At 37.3% G+C, this 20,905-nt stretch overlaps 1 protein-coding gene across 4 annotated transcripts in view; it reads left to right on the top strand.

Annotated features, from left to right (window-relative positions):
- Nucleotides 1–1,533: 1,533 nt before the first annotated feature.
- Nucleotides 1,534–20,905, top strand: part of lingo2b (leucine rich repeat and Ig domain containing 2b) — a 61,307-nt gene continuing 41,935 nt past the window's right edge. For 2 of the 4 annotated variants that reach the window (XM_007237988.4, XM_049481598.1), the window contains exon 1: nucleotides 1,534–2,133. In XM_007237988.4, coding sequence (XP_007238050.3) covers nucleotides 2,112–2,133 — 22 coding nt within the window. In that variant the 5' untranslated portion in view covers nucleotides 1,534–2,111. The remainder of the gene's footprint in view (nucleotides 2,134–20,905) is intronic. The other 2 variants (XM_022684923.2, XM_007237989.4) reach the window with 2 other exon arrangements.

Consider the following 20,905-nt stretch of genomic DNA (forward strand, 5'->3'; position numbering starts at 1 on the left):
TGTGTGTGGTGGGGGGAATTCACATTTGTATTCACATTTGCATTCAGTTTTTCTTATTCTGTCTGTGCAAGAGTGTGTGTGTTTATGCATATGGGCTCCATTTGTCTGTAGAACCATATATATGTATATACATATATATATATATATATATATATATATATATATATATGTATATATATATATATATATATATATATATACATATATATATATATATATATATATATATGTGTGTGTATGCGTGTGTGTGTGTGTGCAAGTGTTATTAGAGCTTTCCTGTTAGTCTCCCCTTTCTGTCATTCACCCTACTTTCCTTCATGGCTGAATATCTCCATGACGACCCAGTCTCTTTCTCTCTCTCTCTCTCTCTCTCTCTTTCTGACCATCTCTCTCTCCCCACTCTCTCTGTCTCATCTTTATGTCTCTCTCACACTCATGCTCATCTTTCTCTCTCTCCTCTCACCATCTTTCTCTCTCTCTGTAATGTCTTTTTTCTCTCACTCTTTTTTGTCTTAAACTCTTATATCTCTGTATCTGTTTTTTTCTTTTTTCTTTCTCCTATCCATTTTCCTGTCTTCCTCTTACTCTCTTATCTCTCTCTCTTATCCCACGTCTCACACTTCTTTCCTCTCTCTGTCTTATACTCTCTCTCACCTTCTCTCTCTCACTCTTTCCTTCTTTCTCCTTTTTTTTCTTTGTCTCTGTTTCTTATCTTTCTTTCTATTGTCTGTCCTTATCATGATCTTTCTCTTTTAATGCCTCTCTCTCTCTCTCAATCTCTCAATTTTATATTGTTTTTTATCTCTCCTCACTGTTTCTCTCTCAATTTGTTTCTCTCTATATCTCTTTCTCTTTTTATGTCTCCTCACCATCTTTCTCTTTCTTTCTCTCTTATTCTCTTTCTCTTTTATCTCTAAAATATTTTAACACAATTTGGTTATAATAAAGTGTTGTTAAAAGTCAAAAGTCTTTTATCTTTTAACATCTCTCTCTCTCTCTCTTTCCCTTTTTCTCTCTCAATGTCTTTGTTTTTTTTCTCTTCACCATCTTTCTCTCTCAATCTCATTTATCTTTCCTCACATCTCTCACTTGTTCTCTCTCTTCATCTCTCTCTGTCTCTCCCTATTTTATATTGTTTTTTATCTCTCCTCACTGTCTCTCTTTCAATTTCTTTCTCTCTCTATGTCTTTCCTATTTTATCTCTCCTTACCATCTCTTTCTCCCTTTTTCTCTCAATATCTTTCTCTTTTTTATTTCTCCTCACTCTCACTTTCTCAGTTTCTTTCTCTCTCTATCTCTTTCCTTTTTATCTCTCCTTATCATCTCTTTCTCCCTCTTTCTCTCTCAATCTCTTTTTCTTTTTATCTCTCCTCACCATCTCTCTCCCCCTTTTTCACTCTAAATCTTTCTTTATTACTCCTCACCATCTCTTTTTTGCTCTCTCTCTCTCTCTCTCTGTCTCTTTCTCTCTCTCTTGCAAGTGTGCGTCATATACAGGAAAAGTGTCTTATTCCCCTGTGGAACTCAATCTACCCCCTACACCCCCCCACACACACTCACCTGCAGAATCATAGCTCCTCTCTGCTCATCACCCTCTGTGTTTGGCAAAACGTCCGACACTCTCTCTCGCTCACACACACACACACACACAAGAGCACGTCACACTTTCTGAGTAAGTGTGCGCTTCAGAGCAACGGGCAGAGAGAAAGAGAGAGAGATACAGAGGGAGGGGGAACTAGAGAGACAGAGAAACAGAGAAAAAGCTACAGAGGGAGACAGAAAGAAAGATATAGAGAAAGAGATAGAAAGAGAGACTTACAGAAAGAGAGGAGGATAGGGAAAGAGAGAGAGATATAGAAGTAGAGCAAGAAAGAGAGAGATACAGAGGACGATACATATATAGATAGATAGAAAAAGAGTCAGTGAGTAAGAGAGAGAGAGAGAGAGTGAGGGAGGGGATAAAGTCTTATTGTTCTCGAGCAGCGTGTATTGGAGGTGTGGCATCTTCCGGGCGTTGTCGTGGAGACGGAAGGCTGCCCGGGCACTGTTCTCTCGCTCTCTCTCTCTCTGAGCTGATCACCAAGACACTGATCGTGGGGAGGCTGATCCTTATGGCAAGATCCGCAGCCACAGGTAACCAGCACACACACACACACTCTCACACACACACACAGACAAGACACACACCTTATCGAAACACCACATCATGTTCAGATTGAGCAGACAGCAGTGTGATCAGTGTTTTTAAGTGATTTGGTGCGGAGTGAAAAAGATGCAGAAAGTGTATGTCTCTGTGCTTTTGTCTGTGTGTGTGTGTGTGTGTGTGTGTGTGTGTGTGTGTGATAAAGATAGTGGGTGCACTAAAGCGACTGTATGTGTGTGGCAGGTACAGGAGCAGATCAGAGGTGTGTGTGTGTGTGTGTGTTGTGAGTCATAAAGGGGGATGTGGTGATGTATTCTGCCTGTGGCTTCAGAGAGAGAGAGATGCAGCAGATTCCCACAGCGCACCCAGTCCTCTCCTGCTGCGCTCTGAGAAATAGCAAAGTAGGAAGAGTGTGTCCGTCGGTGTGTGTGTTTGTGTGTTTGTGTGTGTGTGTGTGTTTCAGCATGTATTTTGATGTATACATATGAGAGCATAAAGAGAACAAGAGAATTACAGTCTTGAAAGTGTAGATATTGTTGTATTATAAGGCAATGTAAACTCTCTGTGACTCTTTGAGTGTGTGTGTGCGGAGGGGGGGGGGGGGGGTCTGATATATAGTAATATATGTAAAAGAATTAAAGAATTGACAAAATGAAAATATGAATGATGGTTCACTAGGCAGATGTATCTGTGTGTGTCCAGTATCTTTCACTCTCTTTCTCTCGGTCTTTCACTGCTATATGGCTTTTTTCACGCATTTTATATTTCGAATATATACAGTATATGATCACATATATGTAGTTTATATTTCATATAGATTACATAAATATATTGATTTTCTAAGTTTGAAAAAGTGAATACTTTCTTTATAGAAAACTCACATTGTTGCACATGCCAGATGCTACAGCTGCTAAACAGTAATTATGTATATATGTATAAGTGTATTAAAATTTAAAATTATACATTTTTATACTTAGAAAATCACAAATAAATGTAATTTTACATATATTCAAAATATAAAAATTCACAAAAATACATGCATTTATATGTGTATATTTATATACAGTTACACATATAATACGTTTTACATAGAATCACATCCTCTATAGAAATATATTTTGATTGTGTCAAAAATATATTTTGATTTTAGCGCCGAGTGGTCCAGCGGTCTAAAGCGCTGCCACTATGAGCAGGAGGTCGCCGGTTCGAACCCCAGCTCATGCAGCTTTGCCATCAAGCTGCCGGCGTTAGAGGGAGCAAAATTGGCCCTGCTCCCTCTGGGTGGGTAGATGGCGCTCTTTCCCCACATCACTCCTATGGTGATGTCTGCAGCACAGGGCGTCTGTGAGCTGATGTACCGGAGCCGAGCCGCTGTGCTTTCCTCCAAGCGCGCTGGCTGCTCTGCAATGCTGCATCGGCAGCAGCTCGAAAAGAAGCGGTGGCTGACTTCACATGTATCGGAGGAAGCATGTGTTAGTCTTCACCCTCCTGGTGTGTTGAGGTATCACTAGTGATAGGGGGAGTCCTAATGAATGGGTTGGGTAATTGGCCGTGTAAATTGGGGAGAAAATGGGAAAAATTAGAAATAAAATTAAAAAAAAATATATATATATATTTTGATTTTCACTGTTTTTTATTTTATTTTATTTGTATTTTGTTTCTTATTTTATAATATCAATTGTATTCATATAAATGCACCACATTAAATAATGAATTGATTAATAGAAACACTCCTATATTATGTGGAATAAAATATTTTTATATTAACTTTCAATATAATAATATGTCCATTTTTTTAAATGGTAGCTTTTATAATTTGATCAAAGCAGCCTTTTTACATTTTGTGAATATGCTGATAAAAATGACCATTGAATATCCTACAGAATCGCTTGACACTTATACTGTTTTCCATACATGGAATTTTTTCATAGCTAAGCATTAACATTCTTTTTTACATTTTTGACATTCGTTTTTTCCCTGAAAGACTGTGGCATCATCGAGGGATCAAACATGATGTGGCCAGCAGTTAGACTGTTGCTCCACCTGTGGTCTAAAATAAGCTTTAATTGTCTAAATATTCTGAAGATGAGCATGTAAACTAACCTGTCAGACTCAAACTTCTCAAACACATACACAGTCAGCAACTAAACATACTGTAATAATGCATAATTGTGTGCTATTTCAGACTATATGTCATTGGCTATATTCAATATTCAACAATTGAATTGAGTTAGACCCAGGCCAGCTTCACAGGAGAAGAACAAAAACCTTCCAGTGGTCATTTTCAAGTAATCTTACAGCTTTTCTGTTTGTCTGTTCATCACGACATTCTGACACGTTGTAAGAAATAACTGCCAGGTTGACGTTAAATCAAAGAGTGAAAAACGACACAAGGGTTTTTCATGACAGATACTCTGTATATATGTGCGCATGTGTGAAAGAGTGTGTCTAAGTGTGTCACCAGCAAGTGTGTCATGGACTGACCTGATAGTTCCTTCACCTGCCGCGTGCGACAGTTAGATGTCAGTGTTGATATGGCTATTTTGGCCGGCTCGCTCTCAGCGTGAGCGATAGAGGCAGCACAAGCCGTCTCCTCTGAAGCTCAACCTTCCTCTCTCTCACTGGTGGACCAGAGGTGGCGGGACAGTGATGGATGCTGTTCCTCTGTAAAGAGCAAAAAGTCAGCTTTTCAGGAGGATGAGGGGGACAGCTCTGCTCTGTCAGAGAGGAGAGGAGATAAAGTGCGTGAAGAAGCCCCTGTGACTCCGCGGGCTCAGTCAGAAACGGAGGCTGGAGACTGAATGAGTAAATGCATTAGAGAATGAATGAGTGTGTAAGCATATTATTCACCCCAGCTCAATTCCTGGTAATGAAGGTGTGTGGGCCGACCTCGCTTATTCGTTTTAAACCTTTATAGGGTGAGTTATGAGCACAGCAGTTCGCCCAGATGTAAGAGAGATAGAGAGAGAGAGAGAGAGAGAGAGAGAGAAGAGAAGGAAAAGGGCAGAAAGGGGCAGAGAGACTGACAGGAGAAGAAGATGGGAATGTAGATATATAGATTTTAGATATATGTGAGTTATTATGGTAAGTCAAGCTGGGTAATGTTTCCCACAGCATAGTATTAAAGTCAGGTCGAGGTCAAGTAATTGGACAGTGACATAATTCTGCCTCTGCAAACCACAACTACAGATTTGAAATAAATTAATTAGGAATTAGAGCATTTTTTTCATAATCGCTCCATTCTTACAGACTAAAAAAGGAATTGGATGAACTAGCAGTTATAAATACAAGCATTATTGCTAATTATTGGGTGCAGATTATATGCAGTGATTGGCAGCTTGAATTCTGGAACTATTGAGTTTACACTATTGAGCTGTATTGCCATCCATTTAATGCAGCCACTTTCTGTTACTGCCTGTTTTTCTGCCCCTTTCTGTCTTCTTTCTTCAGTTCTGTCTTCAGGAAGCTAAAAAAAATGCCTTGGGTTGCTTTTGTTGTACATTTTGGATCATTATCCGTTTTCCCTACGATGCACTATTCACCCTTCTACTTCTATCAGCAATCACCTCATCAATAAACCCCAGTGACCCAGTTCTGTTGGCAGCAATACATTCTAATTCCATTCCACATTCTAACACTCCCTCCACCATGTTTGATAGATGAGATGGTGTGCTTCAGATTATGAGCTCTTCCTTCCCAATCATTCTGGTACAAATTAATTTTTGTTAATATCTGTCTGGTTACGCAGGTTACGCAGGCTTGCTTTATTTTTATTTTGTAGCATTGCCATGTTTTTTTTTTTTTGATTGGTTGTTGCTGATACCCATGTGTCAAAACGTGACTCTTATTTTATTTTCAGCCTTAATGTGACACAAATCTGATTTTTTTTTATTTTCAGGGCTTGGATATGGACGTCACATTCTTTCATATCACATTTGAACCGATTTTGACATGTGGTCCTTGATCGGATACAAATTAGACTTGTGGGCATGTGTCATGATTGTAAACAGTTAGATCAAGTTTTCTGCCTTTTTGTCTATACACATGTTTGTAATTAGTGCTGTTGTCATTAATAATCACCAGTGTAACACCTAACAGATTACACATTACAAATCCTGTTGTTTCTGTTTAATATTGTTACGATTTCTTTCATATCAAACAACAGAACATTATTTAAGGGGAGTTGGATTTTGGTGGGAAGTCAGTATTTGACACAACACCAGCAGATTGTCAAACAACAGAGGCTAGATGCATTAACATATTAATGTACTGTTTCAGAGACAGATTTGTTCAGATTTGTTATGAATGTGAACCTCATGATTTAACAAATCTGATTTTAAAATTAATTTTAAAAGAATCCAAATGAATAAATGGAGCACTTGAGTAGGACCAAAATACAGAACCACACATTTTGTGAGGCATAGCCTTGTTACCTCCAAGTTACATGAATCTGGCAGTTTGTGTCAGGCCACAAGAACACAGCATGTCTTCAACACATCATTTAATTAGAACTTTTTTCATTTTAACGCTGCATGTGCTAAATAAGATAACACCTCGGCTGTGTTAAAAGTATCACAGAATGTGTTGTTCCTTAACTAGACGCACGAAGGTGTTAAAAATAAAAGAATAAATTAACTCTATAGGTTTTATGGTTAATACTGGCCATCTTTGCTGTAGTTCATGTTGATTATGATTTTATACTGTAGGCCCCAATTGTAGCCATAAAATGTGTCATTACGTTACAATGGCTTGAGAACATTTTATACACAAATCTGTACGACTATAATGTGTTTTGAATATTGTGGGGCATTAATCATTATGTGCTATCATGCATCTTTATGTGTCATTTAGCAGAAACACATATGGTATCATACATATGATTAGTGATGGAACAAAACCCTGTATCTGCATAAGGAGAAGTAGAAAACATCCCTTACTCCTTATTTAAGTTAGATTTAATTATGTAATCTTTTTTTTCTGTTGAAATAAAAAATTTATTAGGCCTGTCAGGATCACCATTTTTTTCTGGATGATATATTGTCCCAGTATAATATATATATAATATATAATATGCCCCTTTTTGTTCGTCGTTTTCAGACCATTTAATTTCCGTGATATTATGATCATATATTTTCAATATATTCAGACACCGGAATTAGAATATACTGTATTGATGTTTAAATATCTAAAATAAATAAACATAAATTTAATAAAACCACTGTTTTAAACAAGGTTGACATAATGTTGACATTCACATTATTAAATGCTTCATGTTAAATAAACACAATGACCAATATTGAGGTCAACAAAACTTATTGAGTTTTTGTACATATCGTAGCTGTCTATCTCCAGAATTGCAGTAGAAGCAAAATGTTAACTTTTAATAGAAGTTGACGTATAACAAGAGTTTATTTCAAGTTATTATAAAGCATTTCTGTTTGGTCTATTCTTCCAAATTTATTTGCATAGTCTGCAAAGCACCTATAGGAAACATACAATGAAGAAAACTAAAAACAGACAAAAATAGAGATGCATGTTTTTCATGGGTCAGCGACGATGTATCGTTTTTGCTTGTGATTATTATCGATATGTTGTGTCAAATATCAATATTTTTTTATTTAAATAGGTGCTCTAAACTTCCTTTAGACTCGTCTCCACCCCCCAAATTTGACTCGTTAAACTTCTTGCTTCATTACGCCACATAGAGGGCGCTAATCGAATGAATAGGGTTAATCTTCACTAATAAATTGACACCAATAAATACATCATTTAGGAGTATTTTATCCTGTTCAGGAACACAGGTGCCGAGAAGTATCATAGAGAAGTATCTTGAGATATATTGAGTATTGCAGAATCACAGTATTATGAGACCATCATTTTTTGTGGACAACCTAATATATTGTACAATAAGTTAATGACATACGGTAATTATTGTAATAATTGTATCTTCAAAAGGAGAAGGAGGAAAAACATTCATGATTTGAAATCTAAGTGAATGTAACATGATTATCTGTTTGTCACATGCTGTGCATTTGTCCGTTTGTCAGTACTGTAGGGCAGTGGTTGGTGATGTAAGATTGGTTTAAGTCTTCTGGACGGTTCAGATCTTCTGAAAAGATTCATCTTGGATTTCTTGGATTTGCTTCTGATGAGAAAAGCTGTGTACGTGTTGAGAGAGTGGGACATAAAAGCGCTACATGTGAGCACACATGGATGTGTGAAAGTGTGAGACAGCCCGTGAAAGAGAAGTCATTGTTCCTTGTTTAGAAAAAAAAAAGCGTGTTTTCAAGAAGGCTCTCTTCTAAAGCTCTCATCAACACAGCTCACTCTTAGAGGCTCAGTCTGTTTGAGAAGGTCTTGGATCTGAGAGGTAAGCTCATTGGTGTATCAATCAAATCTGAGCTTCACTAAGACCAGTCTGCTGGCAGCTAATGTGGCTTTAATGTTTATGGCCAAAGCGCTTTAATGGATAATCAATCAATAATGTCATGTAGGCGGTAACAGCATTGCCAATCATTTCTTCAGCGCTATTATAGTGTCTTATCACTGAGGAGATGAAGAGGTGCACTCTCTATTCTCTAATCAGCACATTTTTAGCTCTGGGTACAGAGATTTTTTTTAGCTGTAAAATACTTTGAATCTTTTTACTTGCCGAGTATTATGTTCTGGATATTGGAGAGTACTCAGCATGGTTGCTGTATTAAAGAAAGCCCAGTCCTTTGATACAACTTTAAAAGAGTGGAAAAAAAATAAAATAAAAAGTCTACCCTGCTCAAGACCAGCTTTTATATCCATGTTTGGTTGATGGTCAATGTGGTTGAAAAGCTAAAATAGACTAAAGCAACTCCTGTTAGTAACCTTCTGATTGATCAGCTCTTGACCAGCATTGTGTATGTTTCTTTTGATGGCAGTGTTTTGCCATAAAAATTCAGCACCCCTGCCAGAAAAAGCATGCCCTCTTGAGAGCGTGCACACACGTCTTCTTGGCTTTATCTTTACTTAGAAAAGGCAAATACCCAAGATACTGTTCTAAACTTCACTGACTCGTTAGAAATTATGAAAAAGGAACATATCACCTGCAGCCTCTTCTGAGAGGGGGTGATTTTCCTGGCGGGGGTGCTGAATTTTGCACCATAGTGGTGCTGAAATTTGCACCCCCGCTGTAAAAACCACCCTCTCAGCAGTGCATACGTCTTCTTGAAAAAAAAAAAACCGCAGAGATAATTGCTTTAACTTTACTTAGAAGTATGCTGTTGAGAGAGGCGTGCATTTCCTTTCAGGGGCACAGCACGTGTTATTCCGCTTGGTGAATACTGTTGATTATGCTCTTTGAACAAATTGGTTTTGCGGTTAACCAACTTGGTTTTGCTGGACATGTGCTTTGATCAGCCTGGTCAAGCAAGCTTGGTCATACTGGTTGTTTATGCAGAGTCAGGTTGAGCATTATCCAATCTGGTTAATAGCTAAGCTGATCAACCAGCTGATTAACCATATTAACTAGCCAGGCTGGGGGGTTTCCAGCAGGGTTGCTATCAGCTAGCTGCCTCAAAATGCTAAATGTTTGCTGCAGATACAGTTTTGGATGACTGTTGACTCCGGAAAAGATGCTATTATCTTACAGGGCTAAGTGTGGTCCAAAATGATGTCCATCATGGGCTTAATTTGGACCAAAAGAGACAGACCAAACACAGCCCAATGTTTAACAACTCTTTTTGAGCTAAATAAAGTCCGTGACGGGTCTACCAAATTTAGACGTCTGGTGCTTGGGGTTTAATAGCTATTTTCAAGGGCGTATCCATTTTTGTTATGTGTCTTGTGTCTGGTAGCTAGCAAAAAACAGGTAGCTTATCTGACTATTGATTTGGATTTGCTGATCATGTTGTCCTGTTTCCAGTGCCAGACTGCACGGTTCTCTTCTATTTTTGTGTCTGTGTGTGTTCTGGTACTGAAAGGCCAGTGTTTGTATAGCACAGTTGGGTAGTTCCAGCTCAAAGACACTTTTTAAACCTTGGAACTGTCAGAAAAGTTTAGCAGGACACAACAGGACACCACCCCTTCGGAACAAAGAGTTTTGAAGAACCGTGTTGTGTATCGTTATTTAGGGGTTGCATGATTCATATTTTTTACAAGTCGTCTATATTCAAAAAAGCAGTCAACTAAGTGCCTAGTCACTTTCTGTAGCTGTCTGTATCAGATTCAAAACCCTGACTCTGGCCTGCAGTGCCAGAAACAAACAACACCCTTTATACTTGAGTTTTTATGCTGTAAAATACTTTAAATCTTTTTACTTGCCAAGTATTAAGTGGTATCAAAGGCACAGGAGAGCTCTGGATATTGAAGAGTACTCAGCATGGTTGCTGTATTACAGAAAGCCCAGTCCTTTCATACAACTTTGAAAGAGTGGAAAAAATAAAATAATAGTCTACCCTGCTCAAGACGAAAGAAAGCTTTTAAATCCATGCTTGGTAGGTGGTTAATGTAGTTGACCCTGACTCTGGCCTACAATGCCAAGATGGACCAGTCCTTTTATACTTGATGGCAATGATCAAAGCCAGATCCTTACCAGGAACTCTTTGAGCTTCTGGAACAGCTCAGCTTGACCCGCCATCATCCAGACTGTTCTCTATCCTGCACCAAGGTAGTGGAACAAACTTCCACTGGGTGACTGAACAGAAAAGTCACTTGCTCTCTCTTTAAACGTCAACTAAACTCCCAAATTAAAGACCCAAATTAGCACTTTCCTGCTAAGTATCCATACAGTACTTAGCAGTATCAAGCTTAATGTATCTAATAATTCTAACCTCTACAAACTAGCAAAGGATATAGCAAAGCACTTTTGTAAGTCGCTCTGGATAAGAGCATCTGCTCAATGCCTTAAATGTAAAATGTAGTCATAACTTCCATACAAATCCTGCAGCGAAATAAACCTTGAGAGGTCGCAATTCTTAGCTCTTTTCTTGTTAGTGCCGTTTAATGCTGATTGACAACAGCAACGAATGTGTCAAATCGCATTTCAAGTAACAGCTAAACACGGGCCCTAAATTAAACTTCCACATTCAGTGCTTCTTCGGCTATGAGGAAAATAAATAAATCAGCAAAGTAGTTCTGCCCAGGACCTTATCTCTCACAGCAGATATTTAAACATGGAACAAAAGTGATTGGAATGTCGTCAAATTCCATTCAATTATCTTCGTTCTGCAGTGAACAAAAATACAACTTTCAGTTTACTTTACAGCATCATCACTGCTCTGTAGTGCACAATGTTCATATATCAGTAGTAGGGGTGTCACGATTCTCTAAATCCTCGAATCGATTTCATTTTCGATTTGAGGGTCACGATTCGATTCGATTCTCGATTTTCTTGTTTTTTTTTCTTGTTATTATTTTATGCCTCATAAAATTTAAATAATATATTTATTATTATTATTATTATAAATATTATTATTATTATTTATTAAGATATATATGGTAATGCCATCTAGTGACTTTTTTTGGTAGCAACAGTGTGCACTATTAAAACAAGCAGTTTATCAGAGCTGTGTGTGGATGGCTGGTGAAACTGCTCACTTACATGAAGCTGCAGTTCTTCATCCAACCACTAGTCGGAGCTGCAGCAGCACAAGCCCCGCTCTCTTCACTCAGTCACTACTTCAGTACAGCCCAGCCACGGGCTACAGGGCTCAGCCAGTCCGTTTTTACTGTTTCTGTAAACAAATAAAGGTTTTAACCCCACTAACCGGATAATACAGCTCACTACAGTTCATCTTTCAGCCCAAGCAGCTAACAGCAGCAGGTTAGAACAGCCGACACGGAGTCACTGCTCGGATTACATTATAAACAGGTCAGTTAGCGCGCTGCTAACCTCAGGATGTTTATAACTACGGAGTTTAGTGGACACACCACGGCCGCCAGGTAAGTCTTTTAAAGGCTACTGAAGACTTACTGTGTTTACTTTATCTGAGAGAAAGATGTTTTTTTAATTCAATGGAAAGCAACAGGTGTAGTCAATTATAAGTTTAAGATTTTTAATCCACCTCACTGTGATCTATAGTCAGTGTTCTCAAGTCACACTGACACACGCTCTCACCTGCGCGCACCCACCCCTCCGTTAGATACAGATACAAAACCTGCGCGCCCAACCCCCGCCCCCCCTCCCCCGTTGGACAGATAAAAAACAGTGATCACACTCCCGCCGACACTCAAAACTTGAGAGCCCTGTCTATATTTCTATAAATCCGTTTTCAGTTTCTCCTCCGTGGTTGAAAGGCAGCTGTCTCTCACACAGCAGAACTGAGGGCGGGGCTGCGCTCATGCAGCGGCTCTCTATTTAAATGAATAGGATGCGCTGTGTTGGTGCCGCGCCATTTGCGTAGCGCGCTGCGCTATTTGCGTAGCGCGCGCGGGAGGGATCGTCGATCCTCTTTTTGACTTCGATACTCGAGACCATGACCTCATTTCGATTCGATTTCGATAAAATATCGAGATTGTGACACCCCTAATCAGTAGTGAGTGAGACTTTATGAGTTTTTATCTCTGTGGAAATACTTGTAACGCAGGGTGATAGTAGTCTTGGGGAGGTTGGCTCAAAAACTGAATTGATGCTGTTTTTATTTCTTCTGAGTAATCGATTAGTTTATAAGAAAGATGTCAAAAGTATTTACATTCATTGCTCAGGTAGAAGAATAGATACTAAGCTGAAGTATCAGAAGTGTAAAAGTACTGGTTTCAAAACTACTTAAAGTGTAAAAGTAAAAGTAATGTAAGGAAAAAAATGGCATTGAGAACAAAAGCTTAGGCCACATCATAGAAGCCTATAGTGCACTAAAACACATTTTTCTAAAAGTCATAACGACTATAATGTTAAAATTGCACTAGGCTCCCTGGTTCTCCTGCATATATGCCCACGGAAAATGAATGTTTTTTAGTATAATTTAAATATATTAAAGAAGCTTAGTTGGACATTTCGAGAGCTCATTTTCTTGAGTCTCGGCTACAGATAACCTTCATTCTAGACTACATACGTCTGCTATGTTCTTGCTGGAGTGTGGGGGGTGTGACGTGTGCAGGTGTGTTGGTTCGCGTATAAACCAATAGGGTGTCAGAATGATATATGTTTATACTTCTCTACATCCAACCACAATCAAATTCACTCTGGATCTGGATGGAGAAATTTATCTGGATATCTTTTTTTGAATAATGAAATGAAAGCCGAAATGAAATAGGAGTAGAAAGTACAGAAAATTGTATGAAAATGTAAAAAGTAGAAGTAAAAGTCGTTAAAAAAATAAGTGAAGACCACATTTGTGCAAGACAAGTGCCACTGCAGCCCCTTCAACTCCCCACTAGGGGTGGGTGATATAGCCCTAAATTAATATCACGATATTTTATGGAATTTTCGCAATAACGATATCCTTGGCGATATGATAAAACACTGAATAAAAAAAAAAACACTTTCAAGAATGCACTACTGCAACAAAATGAAAATTTTAGTTGTATTATTGCATATGATATATATGGAACACCCCTAACTGAGATATTAAAATTACAAGAATTTAATCAGATTTGTAACAGAGATCAATGATCCAGAATGTCATGATAATAATAATGCACTCCAAATATCTCTATATATCCAGGATTTAAGTAAAATAAATGATAATGGACAGATATAATCTGTCTCTAGTAGCTATATAATGGGAAATGAGAACAGTGTGAATTTTTATTTTGATAAAAACAGTAAAAAAGTAGCACCCTGGTGATAATTACATGGGGGGTGATATGGAACGATATTTCAGAGTAAAATATTGTTCACCATATTTAAAAATGTAGGCGATATTATTGCGTACAATACGATATGGCACAACTCTACTCCCCACCCTACCTGGGATAAAAAAAAAAAGACTGCATGCTTTGCAATGTTTGTTTATGATTTTATTTAATCAGGCACCACTTTCTTAGATATGGCCAAATAATAGATCATGATAATTAGATATAAATGAAGATTATATATAGAAGAAATATAACCTAAACTATTTCCCTGTGCTCCCCAGCATCCTATTGATCCCCCCAGTTTGAGAACCGCTGGTCTATGCAACCCCTATCATTAACATAATAAAACAGAGACTGCTTTTTAAAATTTCCTCAAGTACATCAAAATCCTTGGCCTAATTTATTAGCACAATCCAGTATCAAATCAAAGCATCAAAATACAAATGAACGGCAGTGCAGACTTGTTGTTGAACCCAATCAAAGAAAAAACAAAGAAATTGGTATTCGCTCTTTGCTATTCACCTTTTTAGTTAATTGTGTCCTAGTCCATATATCAATGAAACGGCGGCCACAAACACAGAGTAATGACCCTGGAGGGTTTATTAAGTACCAGCCTGAGCTCCTTCAGCCAAGCTAATAAGTCTGACGGTGGAACTGATTGGCATTTGATAGCAGAAATACAGCTATAAGTCTAGGCTATTCTCCAAATTACACGCAGCGCCGGCAGACATGGGATTGTACCTGTCAGCGTGCTTTCAGGGGCTTGTGTTTGGCATGAGCAGGGGAAGCTAGGTGAAAGGTTTTAAACACGATGCCTCTGCCTAACTCTAGTCAGCTGTCAAATTAAACAGCTCAAATAAAAATGCTGCTCGGGGGTTAGGACAACTTTGTTGTGAACGTTCAGAGATATTCAAATATTTATCTGTGTAAAAAATGACCTTTACAAAACAGAGCCTAACTATAAGCTATGTGACTCTGGAGACACCACGTTTTTCTCCTTAACACAGAGTACTGCACATGTACGTGTACGTGTTCTTATTAAAATACTTGGATACCTTCTATCCTATGTCAAGCCACCAGCAGAAACCTGCAAGTGACCTCAAATTTGATAAGTTTGTCATATCTTTTTTATAATCAAAAACATATTTTCTTATCTGTGAATTATACACAAGATTAAGCCATTAGTGTTGGCCAATGACCTGGAAAAGGAGATTCATGAATTGGACTGTTCTAACTCTTTGCTTTTGATGCCAGTCAGCCTTCACCATGACACGAAAATAAGCATGCCTATACTTGCTTTTAGCTCAACTCAACTAAAAAAAAGTTTTTTAAGCACTAATTAAAGCTGCCTTCCACTTGCATTGGAAAAAAAAAAAACATACGTTTACTAGAACAATCCCCCCCCATTTGTGATCAAGTGTGTGCCATCATCATTGACATTTAGGACCAAATTTAAAGCAACAGTCTATAAGTTTCATGGATTTGGGGATTTAGAGATCTCTCTGGTAAGAATTTGCAATTGCATGTAGAAGCAAGTGAATATGGAAGAGTACTTTCAATGGATGGGTTAAATCCATTAAACCTATCCATTTCTATATGCAATAATCAGTGTTAGAAACAATTAAATTTGAATTATTGCTGCCAACCCCTTAAAAATAATAAATGTATTAAACACAACAATATTCTGTGACTGAATCATGAAACAAATCATGATTAAATTTTTTTTAAATGTTGATACCTAACTGTATTTTTAGAGGGGGACAGTAATAGTGGTGTAGTGTGATTTATACCTTGTAGACTAAATCCTTTTTATTTTTTTACGTCATTATAATATACTCAGGGTAGTTTTGGTGCCTTTTTTTCTAAAATAGAATATTGCAATGTGCTGATGAGTTACTGAGTTTAACTAAAAAAGTTTTAATGGAGAAAATAAATGGTAGTGTAGCTCCATATTCCACTCTCAACAGCCTGAAAAGAGGAAACGTGCCATCAGCCATGTTTGTTTGTGTGTGCTTGTCCATGTGAGAGACAAGTAAGTGAGAGACAGAAAAAGAGAGAGAGCATAAACTTCGGCATAGATAAAAAAGTAATCTACCTTCTGTACTCAACAGTAAGCAGTGCTGTGTTATATCACTAAATAAAGCTGCCAATGCATCACAAGGCTATCAATTTTTGTATTGGTTAACAAGCTAATGTTAATGTTAATGACAGCCCTAATTAATATATTATAAACAGCTCTGGAAAAAAATAAGAGACCAATTCAGTTTTTTGCAGTTTCTCTGATTTGCTGTTTATAGGTATATGTTTGAGTAAAATGAGCATTGTTCTTTTATTCTATAAACCACGGACAAAATACTGTCATTTAGAGCATTTATTAGCAGAAAATGAGAAATGGCTGAAATAACAAAAAAAGATACAAAGCTTTCAGACCTCAAATAATGCAAAAAAAAGTTCATATTTATAAAGTTCAGAAATCAATATTTAGTGGAATAACCCTGGTTTTTAATCACAGTTTTCATGCATCTTGGCATGTTCTTCTCCACCAGTCTTACACACTGCTTTTGGATAACTTTATGCCACTCCTGGTGCAAACATTCAAGCAGTTCAGCTTGGTTTGATGGTCTGTGATCATCCATCTTGATTATATTCCAGTGGGGTTCAATTTGGTAAAATCAATGAAACTCATAATTTTTAAGTGGCTTTTGTTTTTTTTTCAGATATGTAAATATATGTATTTAGGTTGTTTTGTTAGATTACTTAATTTGACCTAATTGTACTACTTCTGTCACTTTGACAAAGCAGATAACATTCCCCGTTCTCGAGCGCCGCTCTTCTCTGTCACATGGCATCACGGCTGGGTAAGAAGGCGAAACCTTTAGAGTGTGATCTGACTGAGCATGTGTTGCTGCCTTTTTAATTAGACTCCTTTTCAAAGTACAGACGGCACGCGTCCAGCTCTGCTGGCCCCGGTGGCGCCCAGGAGCTTCCTGGCTGTCCTCAGGGGGGAGGGCTTGAGCAGCAGCAGGCCTTTTAACAAAATTTATTCGCAGGTTCAGCACTATGATTCATCTTTTTAATGGCTAGTTTCAAGACTCTTTATTACTTTCTGATATTTCCCCTCTGAAACTTCTTCTTCTTCTTTTTCTTTTTTTCTTTTTTTACCCACGGCTGTCCGTGCCAGCGCCCCTGTGGTCACGAATAAAATGAATGGGGCTCTATGAATGGGCCTCCATGGTTCAGCAGGCCCAGTAACCTTATTTCTGCATGCAGTGCACACTTCCTCGCTGCCTCAGAGCACGCGAGGAGTTGAGTGTAATCATTAGTGTATTTGTTACGGTGACCGCTGCTTCTTTGCACGGCTCTGCGCAGGCGTACGAGTGCAGGTATTTGTTATTCCTGCTGCCTTGTTAGTTTGTTTGGGAACAAACCGCTCTCCGAAGAGTCGAGGCCCGATAACTGTCCCACTCGCAATCTGCATTGTGAGCATGAATTAGCATACATCAGCCGAGCCGACTGAATATGTATGTGCGGATGTGTGCGGGTCTGTCTGTCTATCAGGGCCGATGTGTGTGTGTGTACGCATAAGCGTGTGAATTTGTGGCTCTAGCCGTTCGGGATCCATTTGCTCGAGCTTCTATTAAACTACTTAGCGGTGGCTCAGCCAAAGCACTTACACCGTGTGCCAGAAACGTCTCCCAGCATTTAAAAGCTTTATTTATTTAGCTTGGACAGGAAAGCTCCAGTGCGAAATTTCACTGAACATTCTCTGAACTATTGGTCCTGAAATGCTGAAGCATTATAAACCAAATTCCTCCCTCTTTTCTTCTTCTTTTTTTGTTCATTATACAGCCTTTTTGCTGATTTTTAATATTTTAATTCCACTGCTTTAATGTTAGCTATTACTTATTCATGCAGCCATTAAGTAACATGAAATTTTGATATTAGTTAGTACTGGTGTAGAATTGGTCATATTAGCATTTCTTTCACTTGCTTATTATACTTTTTTTTTATCAACATTATATAGTTTTAGTGCCCTTTTCCTACATGCAAATGCCTTTATATTTATATGTTTCATATAATGTTTCATATGTTTCATATAATGTTTATATTCATGTTTATGAATCTTTCCAGAGTAAAAATTCTGATCTAGGATCGGTTTATACAGTATCAGGGATTTGACAAAAGTCTGGCACCTTGATTTAGCCAATCAGATCAGGAAGTCTCCACCCCACCATGCAATGTGAAAACAATTACAGTTTCACACTGTTATATAACATATTCTATTCTTGTTCCTCCTTTAGGTCCATTAAGCACTGACACAATCTCTCTCACAGTCATTTCTGTATGCAACTTTTTATCACTGAAAATCAAACACCCGAAATGTATTCCCCATTATAATAGCATTTATTAAATTTTTGAGCTAAACCAGTTATAAAGTGTAAAAAAAAATACATGTTATGCCTACCTGTTTTCTGTGTCATATTTTGCTCTTTAAAGACTGAACCATCACATAAATGCCAGAAATAAAACTATGAATCATTACAAATGGACTAATTTGGCCTGATCTGGCTATATATAAAAAAAGAAAAAGCAACACTTTGCAAGTTTTGTATCCCCAACCAGACAACAAGAGAAGGAAAAACCTTCAATTGCATTAAGTCAATGTAAAAACGTTTTATTCCAAGTCATTTTGAAGCATTTTTATTGATCCATTCATCATGAACTATTTATGATGTAAAGAACAACTGCCAGATTCACATTTAGTCAAAAGGTAAAAAAAAAATGTAAAAACAGAGATACAGAGTTTTTTTTGTTTGACAGTAATGATATATGACTTTTATTATATTTCAAATTGCACACATCCTGATTTTATGGCTCTCTGCAGGGTTTTTATTTACCCCTTATGCTCAGTGACTTTTATCATACCCTAAGAATGACTACTGGGTAAATACGTGCAAAGCAAAGCACACTGGTTATGCTGCTCCTTTATTATAATAGTGATAACAGTTGTTTCGAGGATTTTAAGATGTTAAGTTAATGCAACTAAAATATTCACTATGCACAATTGTTAAAAGCCTTAAATTAAAGTATTGTTTTTTTAATTATATCAAAAACAAGATAAAAAGCTGCTTTCAACCAACCATTTGGATGATTGCAACACTCACTCTTTAGCAAAAAATACTTTTTATCCTTATTTAAATAAACATGATGTTTCCACCCGTTTTTAAATCCCTGATAAGATGTTTAATTCCTAACTATAGAAATATGTCTGTATTTTTTTTTTTTTTTGGTACATGAATAATCCATTAGGGGGCTGAAAACCTGTATCTGATTGCTTGATTGGTTGGTTGGTTGATTGCTTGATTTAAAGAATGATTGATAGGTTATTGTATTTATTATGCATAGTTGTTATTGTTTATATATAATTTAATCTAATTATCTAAGCACATTATTTTATTATCAGTCTAAATGTGTAAAAGTCTCAAAAAGTCAAATGGATATTAAATATTATAAACTTGGCTTTAAAGTGTGATATCATTTTTGTTCAAGTAGAAACATTGCTTTGTATTTTTCAAATAATAAGGTTTTGGCCATTTTTGCTCTTTTTTTGATCAAACAGATAAGATTTGACATGAGATAAGAATCCTTACACTTAATAAATATGGTCTCAGATTCATAATAATAAAAGAAAAATCAGATCATTTCATGGTCACACAAGCTAAAAGTAGAAGTGTTTGTGTGAGACTGAGCTAAACTAATGTTTGGCTTCTGGAGTGTGAACATATTTATGTTTTTTATTTTAATAACACTTTATAAAAAATGTTGAGGCAACACTTCAAAAGCCTCTCTAGCCTTTTCTAATATGGAAAAATATGGAGATTGTCTCATTTACTTTAACAGTACAACAACCAGCCGTCGCACACACACTTCCACAGCGCTAGCACACATGTATAATTCTTTAGTTAATATGATTATTAGCTGCAGGGCTGCAGCAGGTGTGTGTTTTATCTGTGTGTGATGTGTCGCACATGTACAGTGTCACTGAGCTTCCTTCATCAGGAGTTTCAAAGGCGAATTTCGCTGGTGTCTGGAGCCTGTGCCAAAGCCACTTTAGGCCCATAATAGTAATGCACTGTGTGGCAGCCAATCCCAACTGCCCTTAACAGCACGGCCTCGCTCAAAGGCTGCTGTCATCTTAAGTTAATGCCCTCAATATGCCGAATAGGGGGAAAGGGAATGCCTCGCCAGGAGGCCTGTGTTATTGCTCTGTGTGAAAGAAGAAAAACAATGAGCAGAAACAGGAAAACAGCAGCGACTGGTGTGAACATGTGATCCATTACAGCACGACATACATCTGTTTCATAGATCTTGTTGTTTATTACTAGTATTAGAGGCAAATAAAGTCAAATCCATTGAAATGTAATGTGTATACCATGAGTATAGATACCATAAGTATGTATCATAAGGTACCCTGGCACTTTGCAAAGCCATAATTGTTATTTTACATAAAAAAGACATCATATAGCATTATTAGTAGGAATGCGCTGTATATTTGGCAATCACGAATATTTGGCAACCATCAATGACGAGAAATAGCATTTGTGAGTTCAGCCAAGTGATTGAAAAGACCAAATAACTCATAACAAACAATGATTTTATGTCCTTTTTCAGTATTTCAATGTAGATTTTTTTAAGTACCAGCAACAGCAATTCTGCTAAGCTAAGCTTTTTTGAGCTAACTTAACTTTAGCATCTGCTTCTTTAACAAAAGTCTGGCTAATTTTTTATGATAAGAATAGCAGTATTTTTCACACTATAAGGTGCACTATCAATAAAAGTCTATTTTCTATTTTCATACATAAGGCGCGTTTCATGGTGTTGGAATGTTTCCTTCTTATTCAATAATTGGGGTAAGTAAAGCACTTCTGTTTATTTATAGTAAGCTTAGATTTCCAGATTTCCACTAAAGCTGGAGCGTTAGCATTAGCAGCAAAC

The sequence above is a fragment of the Astyanax mexicanus genome, chromosome 7 (genome assembly GCF_023375975.1).
Source record: "Astyanax mexicanus isolate ESR-SI-001 chromosome 7, AstMex3_surface, whole genome shotgun sequence".
NCBI lineage: Eukaryota > Metazoa > Chordata > Actinopteri > Characiformes > Acestrorhamphidae > Astyanax > Astyanax mexicanus.